The 15,803-nt window shown below is 38.6% G+C and overlaps 1 protein-coding gene across 2 annotated transcripts in view; it reads right to left on the reverse strand.

Moving 5' to 3' along the window:
* The window catches only part of LOC122789943 (arf-GAP with Rho-GAP domain, ANK repeat and PH domain-containing protein 1-like), a 1,460,469-nt gene that overhangs the window by 909,998 nt on the left and 534,668 nt on the right, over positions 1-15,803 (reverse strand). The window contains exon 1 of one of the 2 annotated variants that reach the window (XM_044057422.1): positions 7,362-8,148. The exons of the other annotated variant lie outside the window; for it this stretch is intronic. Within the exon in view, the coding sequence (XP_043913357.1) occupies positions 7,362-7,438 (77 nt within the window). The 5' untranslated portion in view covers positions 7,439-8,148. Of the gene's footprint in view, positions 1-7,361; positions 8,149-15,803 lie in introns of those variants that run through there. 2 annotated transcript variants of the gene reach the window in all.

Raw genomic sequence — 15,803 nt, forward strand, 5'->3', positions numbered from 1 at the left:
CAGGGTTCCTACACCCTCCCTTTGCTTGTGCAAGTTTCTATCCAGAAGCTACAAGGGTTATCATCGGCAGCTTGGGACTGCCAAATCCATATCCTAGGCTGCAGCCATTTATGCATTTGCAAGCCTTTTTTTTGCATGATGGTGATGTCTGGTCTGGACAACTGTGACTCCCACTCCTTCTCACCTTGATGGGTGAACTGGCCACTCACTCTGATCTTCCCCGCTCAGTTTTTTCCAGTATCCAAGCTGCCATTCAAACTCAGGCAATGGTGTTATAGTTAGGGCTTTTGACTCTATCACAGTCTTTTTTTTAGCTTAAAGTATTAAATGTAGTTAGTGTGTAGCCTGCTATATCTGCTTGCATGTTAGTATTTCAACTCTAGCTAAATATGTTGTAACTATTTCAAAGTATTAATACCCTACCTAGGGTGGGACAAAGGGGTGGATGCCACAGGAATAAAGCTATTAGAGCCCAATCAGCGCCTCAGAGCAATTGGCAGCACTTGGTAGAAGTGCAGTAACAACAGACATTTAAGAAGCTACAGCTAATATTCTCGGAGCTTAAATAAATGTGTTTAATTATTTGTCATACGAGTGTCTGTTTGTAACTGTAGTAAGGGGCTTGTATGAGCTCTTGTCTATGTTTACAGGAGGAGATTTTTAGGGTTCTTAACTTCAGAGGCTCCTTTGTTTTGGTCCTTACCTTCAGAGAACTTTTACATTTTTTGTTCTTTAACTTTGGGGTACCTTTTCCAGGTGAGGTGTTGCTCAGGACACCACATGACCTTGCTGTAGCTCTACACATTATGACTAGCAAAACTTTTCAGCACTACATTACAAGGCAGAAAAAATATAGCCACTGTGGCTCAATAAGGAAGTAGGAAGCAACAGGCAACAATGAAAAGCAGATGCTGAATGATGTTTTAGGCAGTAATAAATAAAATAATCAATAGCTAAATCAAACAAACAAAAGTGTACTGTGAGTCATATGCATTGTTATTCATACAAGGAAAAAAATCAATTAAAGATTTTGCATACTTCAGGGTCAAGAAAGCAATGGTCGCTTGACTACATTAATAGAATAATTAAAGAATTACAGACAAGCTTATGATACTTCTGGCTATCCACTTAAGTGTGGAAGCATATGCAAAGTATCCACTGTGAGTACCCACTGAAGAATCCTCTGACAGCAGACTGTCCAAGTCAAAGTAATTGAAAGGTAACCTAGCCAAAATGGCAAGTGATATTAATTTAATTTATTTTATTTATTCTTTGTTGGCTGGGTTAGTCCCACTAGGCTGGTAGGCTCTTTTTAGTGGGGACCTGAAGTGGTTTTTAAACTGCTAGGGGAAACTTGGCCAGTGCATCAGAGAAATTCTCTTACTCTTTTTGATATGTCCTTGGGATCTTTTACATCTACCAGAGCTACCACCAACTCAGGCAGATGGAACCTTAGTTTAACATCTCATCTGAAGGATGACACACTTGGGAGTGCATCACCCCACTTATGCTGCAGTCCAGTATTAGCAATCAATCTACCTGGTCTGGCAATAGAACTCACAGCCTTCTGCATCAAAGGAGAGAATAAAATCATTAGAAGGATAACTTGAATAAGTGGGGTTAATGCAAACTACAGCAAGTAGGTATTACTATCTGAGGAGGGAAAAGTTTGATTAAGGTGAAATGACAGAAGAACGGGGAAAAATACAGCTGTAATACATCTTTCAGGTACAGGCTATAAATGTATTTCTTTACATCTACTAGTGTGTGGTTACAACTGCAAGCTTTGTTTTATTTTAGTTATTGGACTATATGTTACAGAAACTCAAGAGATAGTGAATTTGCAAGTTTGAGTAGTTGTAAATTAATTTATGTATGACATTTCTGGTTCTGAGATAATGTCATATTTCTGTGTTCCATCATTGTGATGTATTTTTAACCAGACTGAATGTTGTATGGATTTGCCAGTGTCCAGTGGTTAGGTATATTCCTATTTTTCATCTTTGTTTTTCATTGCCCTTACAGTTGTAGGTCAGTTTATTTAATGATTCTTCTTTCATACTTGTTTGACATATAAAGATCAAACTCATAACAGGATGTATGGTCACAAGGCTGATCTATGCCTATTCTAATATTGGCTCATATTATTTTCAGACTATACAGTGTTTGGAGTTATAGCAAATGAAATACTCAGTAAAATATGTGGAAATCTTGGTAGCCCTGAGAGGTTAAAGCTACTTATAAGTGAGAAAAATTAACCAATCACATTATTAGCTACATGTGAATAATGTCTGTTCCACGTGTGGAGAAAAAGCTAGCATAGGCCACCTGGACCTCACATTCTCTCACAGATCTATACACCCTTACATACCTCAAAATCGAACAAACTGCCAATGAAAAATTTTAGCCAAAAATGTCAATAAAACAGCATCACACAGCAGAAAAATACATTTGCAAATGAAACACATTAATTATGTATAAATATAACATACAAACACTAAAGACTCAAATTTAAGTACACTAGGTAATCAGAAACAGTAAAAGACATCCAATAAGGTAAAAAAATCAATATCCTAAAAAAGTAATAATTTTATTATCTGTTTACTGATTATTAGCATTTGATTACTGGGAAAAGTCCAATTGGCCATCAAAGACAACTTTTTCAGTGGAGGCCTGGTGGAGGAACCTTTCAATGAACAACAGTTACTGGTAGTAATTTTCTCGACAATGTCATAATGAACAGAACAAGATACATAATTTTATATTAAAGAAAAAAAAGACCAATAGGTGCACAACTGATAAGATGTACATTTACCTAAAATTTTATACTTTTTCTCAATAAAGCCAAGATGATATAATTTTTAATAAAACAAAGATGATCATCATGTGACTTTGACAAAGTAGCTCAAATGCAGTCAGAGAATTTTGGTGACCTTATTTTTGAACAAAACTTATACCATATCAAGTAACTGCAGCACAAATAACTGAAACCTGTAAATGAGAGCTGTTATTATGTACACTCAAAGTGTGCACTATAATTTCAGATACCTGAAAGGTGGATTGTGACATCTTTAGAGCTAGATAAAATATCTTCTAAGTCGGGGATTGAGAATGATGGGTTGATACCGATTACAGCTGTTCGTTAGTAATTAGTTTGCAGCCTTGAAATGCCTAGTGTTTGTGATCTCTCTTATTTTATGTGGTAGTTCATTTCAGCACTTGGGTAAATGTGTGGAATACCGGACCTCACCATACTTGTTATATGATATTGGGATTAGAGTTAGGTTCTTCTCCTTGGACTGGAGTGACCTAGTTAGAGAGTACCATGTCATAACTGCTTTTAAAGCAGGACATTTGTCTTAATAGTGCCGGATACAGTGAGCCAAATTAAACTGCTAGTATTTTGTCATAAACTCCACAAACCAGTGAAAAAAATAAAAGTGTGGAACAGACAGGAAATGAGCTGGCTTTTGTTTAGGATTATAGGAGCTTACTAGGCCATCAACCCGGAGGTCATTTCCCAATGTAAAACCATAGATAAGCTAGTCAATACCCAGGATTGCATTTAGTAATGACTGCCCATGTCCAGGAGGGTTGTGGGCGCTATCTTCAGTAAGAATTTACAGTGCCCCATCCACTTGGTTGTGTTTCACTGATTGCTTCATTTTGAAGTGAGAGAGCAATACTCAAATGATAATGAATGGCATGTGCTCCAAGACCGGTACTTCTTGGAAGTAGCAGGAGACAGATGTTTAATTCTTTTTCACTAGTCACTCTTTCCCCTGAAGATCAGTGGCCTTGGAGAGAGAATAATAAAGTAAGAGAATGTGATGGGGTAGCCAGCTATGTAACTTGGATGCAGGTGGACGTACCCCCTGCAAAAAAGATTTTTATTATGATTACAGTTGCTTATAAAGGGAAGGGCTTGAGTACATGAATTAATATTATGAAGATGGGTGTACTTGAGCTGTCATTTACAAGTTATTGTGACCAACCTGGGGCAATGTGAGGTTTGATGTGCTACATAGATACAGTGCATCTGTTTTATTTATTTAACAGCTGAAGCAATGTGATACTTCTGCCTTGCATTTTCCCAGCATTATACTGCAGTCACACACTATTCAGAACGCAGTACTCAAATCTAAAACTGTTTTCCTGTAGTAGTACTAACACAGTATTTTATACTGCTTATACAGGTATTCTAAATAATGTTCAGCACAGAATTCCAGTACTTCTGCCCTGTGGTACCTAGATAGCTCCTTAACTATCTCTTGCTGTTACTGTTCTAAAATCTGCATAGACCATTGCTTCAAACTCTGATGCTTATACTGTTGCGTGTTATACTCATGGCCCAATGCTTATTCTGCTAACACTTCTGTATTACATAGTTATAATGGGTGTTATTTCTTGATGCCTCTACAATACAGTGCAGTGACTGCAGTTCTCCTGATACTAAAGTAACACAGAATTACCAAGGAAGTGCCTTACTACTGCTGTTCATCCCTAACACTACAAGTCTACTGCAGCAAACTCTAATGCTGCTGAACTGTAGATTTCATAACTCAGAACTCCTACTGTTAACACTGATGTTCTATAGCATTCCCAAACCAGTGGTTTACTGTTAATACTGCTGTCACACTTTACTCACAGCCCAGTATGTTTAAATATTTGTGCTGTTTTCTACAGCACATACAATGTGCTACCTCTGTTTACTTGATTCTGCTGCACTGCAGTTCACATTACGCACTGACTTTATCCCTTGACAGTGTTGTGTAGTATTACTCACAGCACAGTGGTCCTAGATACTACTGTTACTGTCTAACATTGTTGTCCTACAGCACTGAGAACCCAGCAATGATTACTATCTTCCATTTCTTACAATGTGCTGTTACTATCCATTGACAATGCAATCCTTCAGGACTCACAACAATTTGTTACTGGCATGGGACTGATATCTTTCAAAGTAGTACACTATTACTCAAAGCTGTCCAGTGGTATTTGTACACTGTTGCCTTACTGCACTAACACTGTTTCCTTACTTTACTTATGTTATACTGCTATTCGTCCTGATATTGGCGTCCTACAGTATTTAACGGTGCGGTTGTGCAGTACTAATGGTACACTTTTACTATCCATAACCCTATTGCTAGTACTCTGGCAGTATTTTCTTACAATACTTGCAATACACTGAGACATTAATCTGTCATAACTATCCCAGAATACTTTCAACCAAGTGTTCTTACCACTGTGATGCTATTTTACAATACTTAGTGTATTACTACTCTGATACTGCTGCTCTGCAGCACTAATACTACACTGATACTATCTCCTGACATTGCTGTTATATAGTATGTAGAGGGTCTGTACTCAGAGGCATTACAAATGATCCATATACTAAACACATCTGAGTGTTGTATTTAGTCACCATGCGGTTGTCCATTCTTTCTTTGTTCCAGCCTTTCCATTCTGTTTCCTAAGCAAGTTTGAACATTGCTATACTGTTATTATTCACTTAAACCTCTATCATACAATATATATTTTTTATTTTATCCTTCCATTAACCAGTAAACTCAGTAGGCACAAACCACCTTTCAGGGGTGAACTGGGAGCACTTCCTGATGACATGACTTGCTCCTTCATGGTGCAGTTACTATGGTCTTCTGATACTGCTATCCTACAACATTCAATATGAATTGCTACTGTTTCTTAGTACTGCTGCCTTACCATCTCATGGCTCTGATACTACACAGCCCTCAAACTGCACTGATAACCCATTAACACTGCTGTCTTGAGTACTCACTGCTTAATAGAACAGTTGTCCCACTGTTCTCATAACATACTCCTGCTGTCGCTTTCATGCCCAGTGCTGCCCTCTCAGTGTCAGTTTTCTGTAGTACTGACAGGGAATGACTATTCTTCTAATGTCTGGCAATACTCACAATCCAGAGCTGTCTCCCCAGCACTACTGTCTTGCAATACTTACAGTGCACTGTTACTGTTCTTTAATAGTACTTTTCTGTAGCAGTCAAAGTGCATTGCTGCAGTGCGTACACAGCTTCAGTTGGATCTTTATCTTAAGCTCAAAAGCTTAAAAGAGAGAACGCTCTTATCGAGCTGTAAATACAGAAACCACTAAATAGCGAAAACATGGAACAGCAATTTTTTTCCCAGGGAAAAAAAATCATCGGGCCATTTTTGGGACTTTGCAACTTCCTCCACTGTGGTGCGATCTCAGAGTTGGTATATTTAAGTAGAGGGGTGTGGGGGCAAAGCCCCCCACTTTATTTTATGTTTGCATTTTTTTTTTGTTTTTTTTTTTTGCAGAACACCCTCCACTAATTTGCTGTATAACACTGTGTTTTCGCTACTTAGTGGTTTCGATGTTTACAGTTCGATAAAAGAGTGTTCACTCTTTTAAGCTTTCGAGCTTATAATATAGAAGCTTCACTTCTACCCTCTAATGCTGATATCCTGAAGGACTCACAGTCCAATGCTGTGTCTCTAGTGCTGCTGTTCTGCAGTATTCAAAGTACACTCCTATGGATGTCTGAAAGTACTATCTAGCAATACTCACTGCTGATTTCTGCTGCCTCAGTATTGCTGACTTGTAGTACTTATAATGCAATGTTATCTTCAGACAGTATTCACAGACTTACTACTGCTATCTCAACACTACTGTCCTGTGGTACTTACACTGCAATACTATCATCTGACAGTACTTACAGACCTAGTAATGCTACCTCAACACTGCTGTCCTGCAGTGCTACCCTCTAGCAGCTGTAATAGTAGCATTGCTGATTTGTGATACATATACTGCTTATGCTCCCCCTGATAATGCTGTCAGTAAAATCTTACAGCTTAGTGACTGCCCAATAGCATACTCCTAGTGTTGCCTAAAAATTCTGCCTTTAGCAGTAGCAGGACAGTGTTCTTACCCTGCCAGTGCTGAGCAGCATACAAGAGCTGCAAGTACTGCTGGTTGAGATTGTGACTGAGTGATTTAGGTTATGAAATGTGAACAAATCACATGTTGGCAATTTGGCCATGAGTCTTGCACCCTCCACTAGTTTTCTGTATAACACCATGCAAATCAGTTACTCGGACCAAAAATCCCAGATCTCTAACCACGACCTCAACACACTTAAAAACAGGCAGACTGGCTTTACCTCAAAGGTTGTAAATTATTAAAAAATTGAAGAATCACTATCTGATATGCATGTTCGATTAGCACTGTAGTTAAAGCATTACTTCCCGAACACCCACTTCCAGTGGCCGTTAGTGAAGAATCTGACCTAAGTTTAACAACAGTTCATTTTCCAACATGTTTCTGCTACTAAAGTTTCTGTTTCTAGAGCACTTACCTTATTATAGAATAGGCCTTCTGGTGCATAAGATTTCCTGCTTCATCTTCTGGCAAGTGAGGGCACAATGAAAACATAGTTGCTTTACACCTATGTAAACATACATTATATTTACAGACCGCAGCTTCACAGTTTTTGCTTTCTGAGAAGTGTTAAGGAAAATGATATGGGTGGAGTTTAAGCCAGTGGATAAAGGACAAAGTTGATTAGAGACAGGGTGCTTTAAAAAATATATTCCCAAGTACTCTTATTTACAGGCTACAAGGCTGCCACATGTTCCAAGGTTTCATAGTACATTCTTAATTTGGTAGCTAAATCCAGTAAAAAGGCTCACTGCTTGATATTTTGTTAAAACTGGTTTCTAACTTTTCTGAAGACATTGCAGCTAATAATGGTACTATGAAAAAAAAATCTTTGCTTTCATTGTTTGTCTGAGTTGTCATGTAAAAAGTGTGAGGTATTCTGCTTTGGACATCTGAAAACGTAAACAAGTCAAGGCAGGTTGCTGTTGAAGATTTATAAGGTTTTTGTGCTTTGATTTCTTTGGAGATCGGCTACAACAAAACAGTACACTGCACCAATTACAGAGTGTTTTCCTTTCGCTTAGACTGCTGGGCGCTGTGTCAGCAAAACCAGTTCAGTAGTTTCTGAGCTGCTAGAATGTTGAGTTTCTGTTTGTCATCTTACTCACACACAGGCACCTAATACATGCACACTTGCTCTTTATTGTTGTAGCTTTAAATGTTGTCTATTCTCCTGTACCATTGTTAATCTCATCTATTTAGAAACACACCCACAGCAGGAAACAGGCAGAGTACATTGGAAGTTAAAGCATTTGTTAAGAAAGTAGGCAGTTGTGAAACTTGCAGGATGCATTGCATCACATCCTGAAATGCATGAGTCAGAAGATTAGACCACTCTTTCAAAAGCAAGTTCGGGAGAACTTTTTTTTTCAGCATGTTTACTTTCATTTTAAGCTTTGTTAGTCAGTGGTCTCAGAGTCCACAGACTTCTGCAGTATATAAGGAAACTGATACCATTTATGGTACACAACTTTCAAAAGTTGGCTAGTGAGGATTCTATCTTGATCTCCAACAATTTTCCTTTTTGGGTCCTATCTACTTCCAAATTATTCTGAATCACTACTTCCAGTGGCTATCAGCCAATTCTGCTTATCTACCTTTCTCCTTAAATTAAGGGTTACCACCTGTCCCACTTTGCGAGGGACAGTCCCTCTTTGGCCAGTTGTGTCCTGACAAAAAATTGTAAAAATGGCAAATGTCCTGAGATTTTAGAACAAAATTATTTCCTATATTTTATGTAATAGTTGCATAAAACAGTTATGCTGTATCTAAAATACCTAAATGTTATAAGAAACAGAATAAGCAACTAAAATGCTACAAAATAAGCTTTTATTTAGGCAAAAAAGTTAAGTTCTAACCTTTGTACTGACCGTGGGTTATGTGTCGGCCTGTAAAATCTGATGTTTGTACCAAAAATGTCCCACTTTGGGCATTTGAAAAGGTGGAAACCCTACTTAAATTCATTCTTTGAGGAAGGGGGGGGGGTCTTGCTTGGGCTGTCCAAATGTGACACAGCAGCTACAAGCCTCTGCTATTTTTATTAAGAACTTGGCCTGGATGAAGATAATAGTGAAATTAGCTTGGTATCATTTCAAGGCTATGCGGGATCCATTACTAAACAGAAGGATCCTTTCCATTTTTTCCATCTATATATCATCACCATCATCAACCCCCTTTCAGGTACTTCATCTCCATCACCTTTATCTTACTCAGCCGCTCCACCTTTACTGCCCAGGTTTCTGCACCTTACAGTAGTACCGGTTATACCACTGTTTTGTACACCTTAGTTTTTAGTTTCTTTGGCATTCTTCTGTCATACACTACATATTTAGAAGATAGACTTTTCAGAAAGTAGAACTTCATATGTTCAAGATCGGGTCTATATTAATTCATCAAAGGTTTAGTTCAGCGAACATTTCTTTACAGAACCTTAACCATCACACGTTCATTTCAGTAAAACATTTATGTAGGGATAGGAAGCAGTTGGCCAGCAGCACAAATTTGCCCTTTTCCCCGTTGTTCCCTGAATTGGTATATTGTGTGTGTGTGTGTGTGTGTGTGTGTGTGTGTGTGTGTGTGTGTGTGTGTGTGTGTGTCTGTCTGTGTGTGCGAAGGCCCTGTCTTTGGTGGGTTTTACATACTGTGGTGTCTGTTCTGGTGTTGTTTTGACAAAGTACTTTGATTCCCTCTTTAAATTTTTTTTCAGTGAGAACTTTCACTGAAATGAACGTTCGATGGTTAGGTTTTGATGAAGAAAGGTTCACTGAACTGAACCTTTGATGAATTAATATAGACCTGTTCAAGACTATATGATCAACTTTCAAAAGAGTTTCTCATGCCAGTCTGGTTGATATGGGCATCCTGGACAGTATAGCAACTGCCTCATGTACATGGGTAACCATCTACTACTACCACCTAGGAACACAATTTGTGAGAGATGCAATTACATAAAGAAGCTGCAGTCTATGCTCTCTCCCTCACAAGATAGTATATCTGGCACTGAGAAGGTTGTCAACACAATCACTACACCTCAAGCACCACCCACAACTGTATAACACACACCCACATATGCGAAGGTTCTCAACAAAAAAAACAACCAAACAAAGGAGACCTCAGAGGCAAAAACACATGAGAAATCCACAACCCTCCACACCACATACCATGCATAGTCCACACACCAGTGTCTTGCTACCACTAAGGCCTTTATCCTGATCCTTGGCGACTTTAATTACCCAACCATAGATTGGAAAAACTACTCATGCCAGCACAAAAATGCCCATAGATTGCTTGATTTTTGGTAAAACTAACAAAACATTAAAGAACAGGATCTTCATTCATTTATATGACATTAGATCAGGCAACATAAATAATGCACTAGCAAAGCATATTAAAGATAATATAGGACATAGCTTTGTTTTTAGGGTACTTCAAAGTACATATATGAGTTCTAGGGGGGGGGGTTGACTTGATTAACCATACTGAAATGGTGGAACTTAAATGGATTTTGAGAATACAGACGGATAGACACCCTGGTTTGAATGCTTGTTTCTCTTTAAAACCAGTGTCAAAAGGAAGGAAATTGGTCTAAAAATGTAATTGGTTAGGAGGGATGATGTAATAGTTAATTATTGGTCTTTGAAGTGTTTTTAAATGGCTAAGTGTTTTATGTTTTTTATGATCTGAAGAAGCATTGATTCCACAATGTGAAAGCGCTTATCTGCTTTGTTATTTTAATAAATGTGAATTATACCTGTGAGCTCTGGTGGTCTGGCCAAGTTTTTATGCTTTGGATTTTCATTGGTTTGGCTGTGACCTTTATCAGCGGTTGGGACTTTATTTTAATTTTTGTCGATTTTATCAGTGCAAATGCCTTGGAACAGCTAGTTGATACCCCCACAAAAGATGATAATATCTTGGACTTGCTATTAACCAACATGAGTAACCACTGGAGCACCCCTACGGTATCATCCTCCCTGGTAAGATCCAACCATAAAGTGGTCACTTTTAAAGTCACAATCTCCCATGACCCCCCTATAACTAGGGTCAAACAAAAAAACTTCTCCAAAGCTGATTACAACCTCCTGAGGGATGGTATAAACAGCTTCACAGCCCCCTCCCCCACTGTAGGAACTGGCACCAATTTCTAAATCTATACCAAAGTACTATATGAGCATTTATATAGATGCATGGAATCAGGAATACCTGACAAGACAAAATCATCCTCCGCAAGGAAGAGTAAACCTGTCTGGTGGACATCTGCAGTAAATAAACTATATAACAAAAGGAAAAAATTGCTGTGCAGGACCAAGAAGGAGCAGGTGCCCAATTGGAAGCAATCTCTCCTTAGCCTGAAAAAGCAAATAAGAGCACTAGTGAAATCCTCTAAAGCCATATCTACTAGAGACAATCATAAGGCCTTCTTCACATATGTCCACAATCTCAAAAGAAACACCCAGATCTGTTCAGAACTGGTGGTCAAGAACACTACATACACAAATGCTGTAGATATAGCCAATCTACTAGCTGACAGATTCAGTGAACACTTCTCCCCTCTGTCTCTGCATCAGTAAATCAGGACATCCCCAGTATCTGCCCCCCCACCCCTTATGTCTAGGGAACAGGTCATCACTGCCCTCTCAAAGGCCAAAAATGCAGTCTTCATGGGACCCGATAACATCCCAGGCTGCATCCTACATGAACTTGCAGCACCATTAGGCACCCTATTCAACCAAAGTCTGAGTACCGGCTTTGTCCCAGCTGAGTGGAGGACAGCCATTGCCATCCCTTTACACAAAGGTGGAGTGTCCACCGATCCAGGAAATTATAGACCCATCAGGCTAACTAGCCTGATCTGCAAGGACATGGAACAGATTATCATGGACCTCATTAACAGGGATACTGGCAACTTCCAAACACTCAACCCCAAAGAGTTTTGCTTTGTCAAGGGGAGGTCATGTCTGTTAAATCTGGTCAACTTCTTTGAGACAGTCACCAAAGCCATGGATGAGGGGAAGATGGTGCATACCACCTACCTTGACCTGGCCAAAGTTTTCAACAATATTCCCCACTTGGGCATAGTAGATAAACTCTCAGCTAGGTGTTAATACATATATTACCAGATGGGTAGCAAACTGACTCACTGATAGAACCTACCTAATCAAAATAGGGGAAGCCACCTCAAGCAGTAGACCCATAACAAGCGGCGTACCCCAGGGATATGTCTTGGGGCCTCTGTTATTTGGGATATGCTTCTCTGAGGTGCAGGCCAAAGCTAGTGGGCTATGGCTGACCAAGTTTGTAGATGACTGCAAGCTGGGTGAAGTCATCAATTCCCCAAGTGATGTGGACGTCCTCCAAGAGGGTCTCACCCAAACAAATGACTGGTGCCAGAAACATGGCCTCAAGCTGAATGCTTGTAAAAGTACACAATCAGTAGTCAGGGATTTGGGCACTCAGGTTGATAACAACCTGACTTTTGACCACCATGTTGCTTCCATTGTACGAAAAGCTTTCTACATGGCCCACCTCATAAGTAAGGGCATCTCGTCCAGGGACAAAGAGGTCATAAAATCCCTGTATTCTTCCCTGATAAGGTCAATTATTGAGTACAATGCCTTCTTTGGCATGTACCTCACAAAGCACATGCAAGAGCTGGAGAGACCGCAGAGGTTCCTCACCAGGAGAATTCAGGGCCTCAAATACCTACCCTACACAGAAAGGCTAAATACCCTGTCCCTCTACTATGTTTCATACAAACTCCTCAGAGGTGACCTCTGTCTGGCATCAAAGTAATCTCAGACCCCACCTTGATGGGACTGTAGCATATCCACAAGTCAAGCTCCACTCGAGCAACCCATACACGTGACCTCAACCTGGTCTATGATATCAATAGGACTTGTTGGCAGGACAGATTTGTGTCCCAGAGTTTCTCCCATCTGTGGAATAGACTCTCTCCATGTCAAGCAGAGTAACTCATTATCCCTTTTTAAGTGCAACCTAGATAACTGGATGGGAAACAGAAAATACATTCCTGGGATTCCACCTGTGTCCCTGCTGGACAGGGGCTGTGGATGTTGACTTATCTAAACATGGACTAAACTCTTGGCTAGGCTTATAATGGCCTCAGGACCAATAGCCTATTAACCTCCTATGATTGCGGTACAGTGAGGATCGGGGAATTTACCATTTTCCCCACTGTAGTGTGATTTGAGAGCTAGTATATATAATATGCAGAGAGTGTGGGGGTACAGGAGGGAGATGCCCTCTGTAAAAAAAAAATGTAGATTTTTGTTATTTTGTCTCATTCAATTTTCAAAAAAGTTGATCATGTGGTCTCAACAATATGAAGTTCGACTTTGTGAAAATTCTGTCTCCTGACATAGATTTGCCCCCTCGCATTACCTTAGTAATGTGTGGTGATCCTAAATCGGCCCCTTCTCAAAATTCTAACCTTACACCTTAACGTCATTAAAACCTTCCAATAACACTGCCACTACTTGACCATAAATTACATTTTTTTTTTTTAATTTATCAGGTGAGCAATGTAAAATGGGTAACCATGCTACCATATCACAGAGCAAAGGGTAAGTTCTGTTAGGGGTTTGTGATTTTTGAGATGAAGTTATGCAGATCACTCCTGGTACATTTTAGAGGTAGCTATATGTATAGTGGTGTAAACCATGACTCTAGATGATTGTCACTGTTAAAGTGACACCCCAACCCCATGTGCAAAAATGGGAAAAAGGGGTTGTGGACGGATGGATGGAGATATATATATATATATATATATATATATATATATATATATATATAAATATGTGTGCGTTTGTGTATCTCACTCTCTCTCTCTCTCTCTCTCTATATTTATATATATCTATATACTGCGGTGGTGGTGCTGCGGTAGCATTGTTGCCTTACAATAAGACTTTGTCTTGTTCGATTCTCAGCTAGAACGTCTTCTGTGTGGAGACATGTGTGAATGGGCATACCTTCGTTGAAGGTTATGTGTCAGGGCTGGCAACTCGGCATGTAAAAATCTACTGCCAATCATTAGCGGACCGGAGTTCTGCTGTGGCGACCCCTAACCAGGAAAAACTGAAAGACACAACAGCATACATATATATATATATATATATATATATATATATATATATATATATCTGTAGCGATATATATATATATATATATATATATATATATCTATATATATCTATATATATCTATATATATATATATATATATATATATATATATACCTATATTTATATATATATATATATATATATATATATATATATATATATATATATATATATATATATATATATGTTTACTATCAAATGAAGAATGAAGGTTCATATTTCTGAACTTCAATTGAGTGAGTGTCCTTTGCAGTGAATGTCACTGTGCATTTGCTATTATGTGGTCGATGATACAAACAGAGATCGCAGTACAGTGTGGATTGGGAACTGTATCCTTTTCTCACTGTACTGCGAACATGAAGTTGGAATATATAGTTTGCAGGGGGGGGTGTGGGTGGCTTGCCTCCCTGCCAAAATGTGTATTCCATCTTATCAATTGCACTTACTTTAGCAGGTATAAGTATATAACATTCAGTACTGGGCGAAAATGACAAATCTACTGAATTAGTTCATTAGAGTTAACATTTTCACCTACTTTATATGCGTGATTTCAGCATTGTCATTCAGTGTAAAATCTGTTCTTTTTTAAATATCGACATTTTGATAGTAAACCTAGACATACATACATATTTATCTATCTATACACACACGCAGACATATATATATATATATATATATATATATATATATATATATATATACACACACATATATAAATATATATGTATATGGATCCCTAGCAGATTATCACAGTTTCAAAACTTTGAAAGTCGTGTGGTCGGGACCATATAATTGAAGTTTTGAAACATCTAATGTTTTGAATGGAGACTGCCGTATAGTACGGAATGGGAAATTTACCTTTTTCTGCAATGTATTGAAATCTCAGAGTTGGCATATTTAATTTGCAGGAGGTGTGGGGGATATAGAGGGGGCTGGGCTCCCTGTAAAAACATTGAAAATATAATTTTTTTTTTTTTGTTCAAAGTTCTGAAACTTTGATCATATGGTCTCTCCATATGAATTTTGAAGTTTTGGAACTTCGATAATCTGACACAAATCATTAAGAGAGACAGAGAGAGGGAATGACTGATTATAGTTCAGACAGAGATGTCCTACTCAACCAGCTATTAAATGTGTATTTTAGGGAATTCTGTTCAGGATGACTTTTTTTTTTCATTGCTTGTATCCATGTTCTTTCTGCTCTATGTTACTTTCAAATTACATTTTGGAAACACTACTGGTGCCATATTCAGCAATATCTCCATGACCTCTGGTAACATTGTCTATACTATTTTGTTCACTGGTGTAAATAAGAACTGGAAAGAAAGAAAGGAAAACAGAAGAGCTGAGTTCATATTTTATGTCTGTTTCCATTGTTACTCTTTAATTAGCACATCTCATTTCCTGGATGCTTAAATGCACATCCATTATAGCCCAACTGCAAGGTGTGCAGAAGATTTAACTACCTATGTATTACTGTATGTCCAAAGGGCACAAACGGACCACTCTGCAGAAGAGCCCCTGAAGCTCTGATGGCAGGAGGAAGCCTTTCTGGTGTATAAGTTGTGAGCCTTATTCTAGGTTATGCAGATATAGATTTTTCCTCCATATGCCTGGTACAATATGTGTTGATCTGATAGTGAGCGTGATCATACTTCCAGCTGCTAAGTGCCTGAAGAACATTAAGCTCATTAGCTGCAGCCTCATATTTAAATACT

The sequence above is a fragment of the Protopterus annectens genome, chromosome 15.part0, assembly GCF_019279795.1.
Source record: "Protopterus annectens isolate FY-2018-M chromosome 15.part0, PAN1.0, whole genome shotgun sequence".
Taxonomy (NCBI): Eukaryota; Metazoa; Chordata; order Ceratodontiformes; family Protopteridae; genus Protopterus; species Protopterus annectens.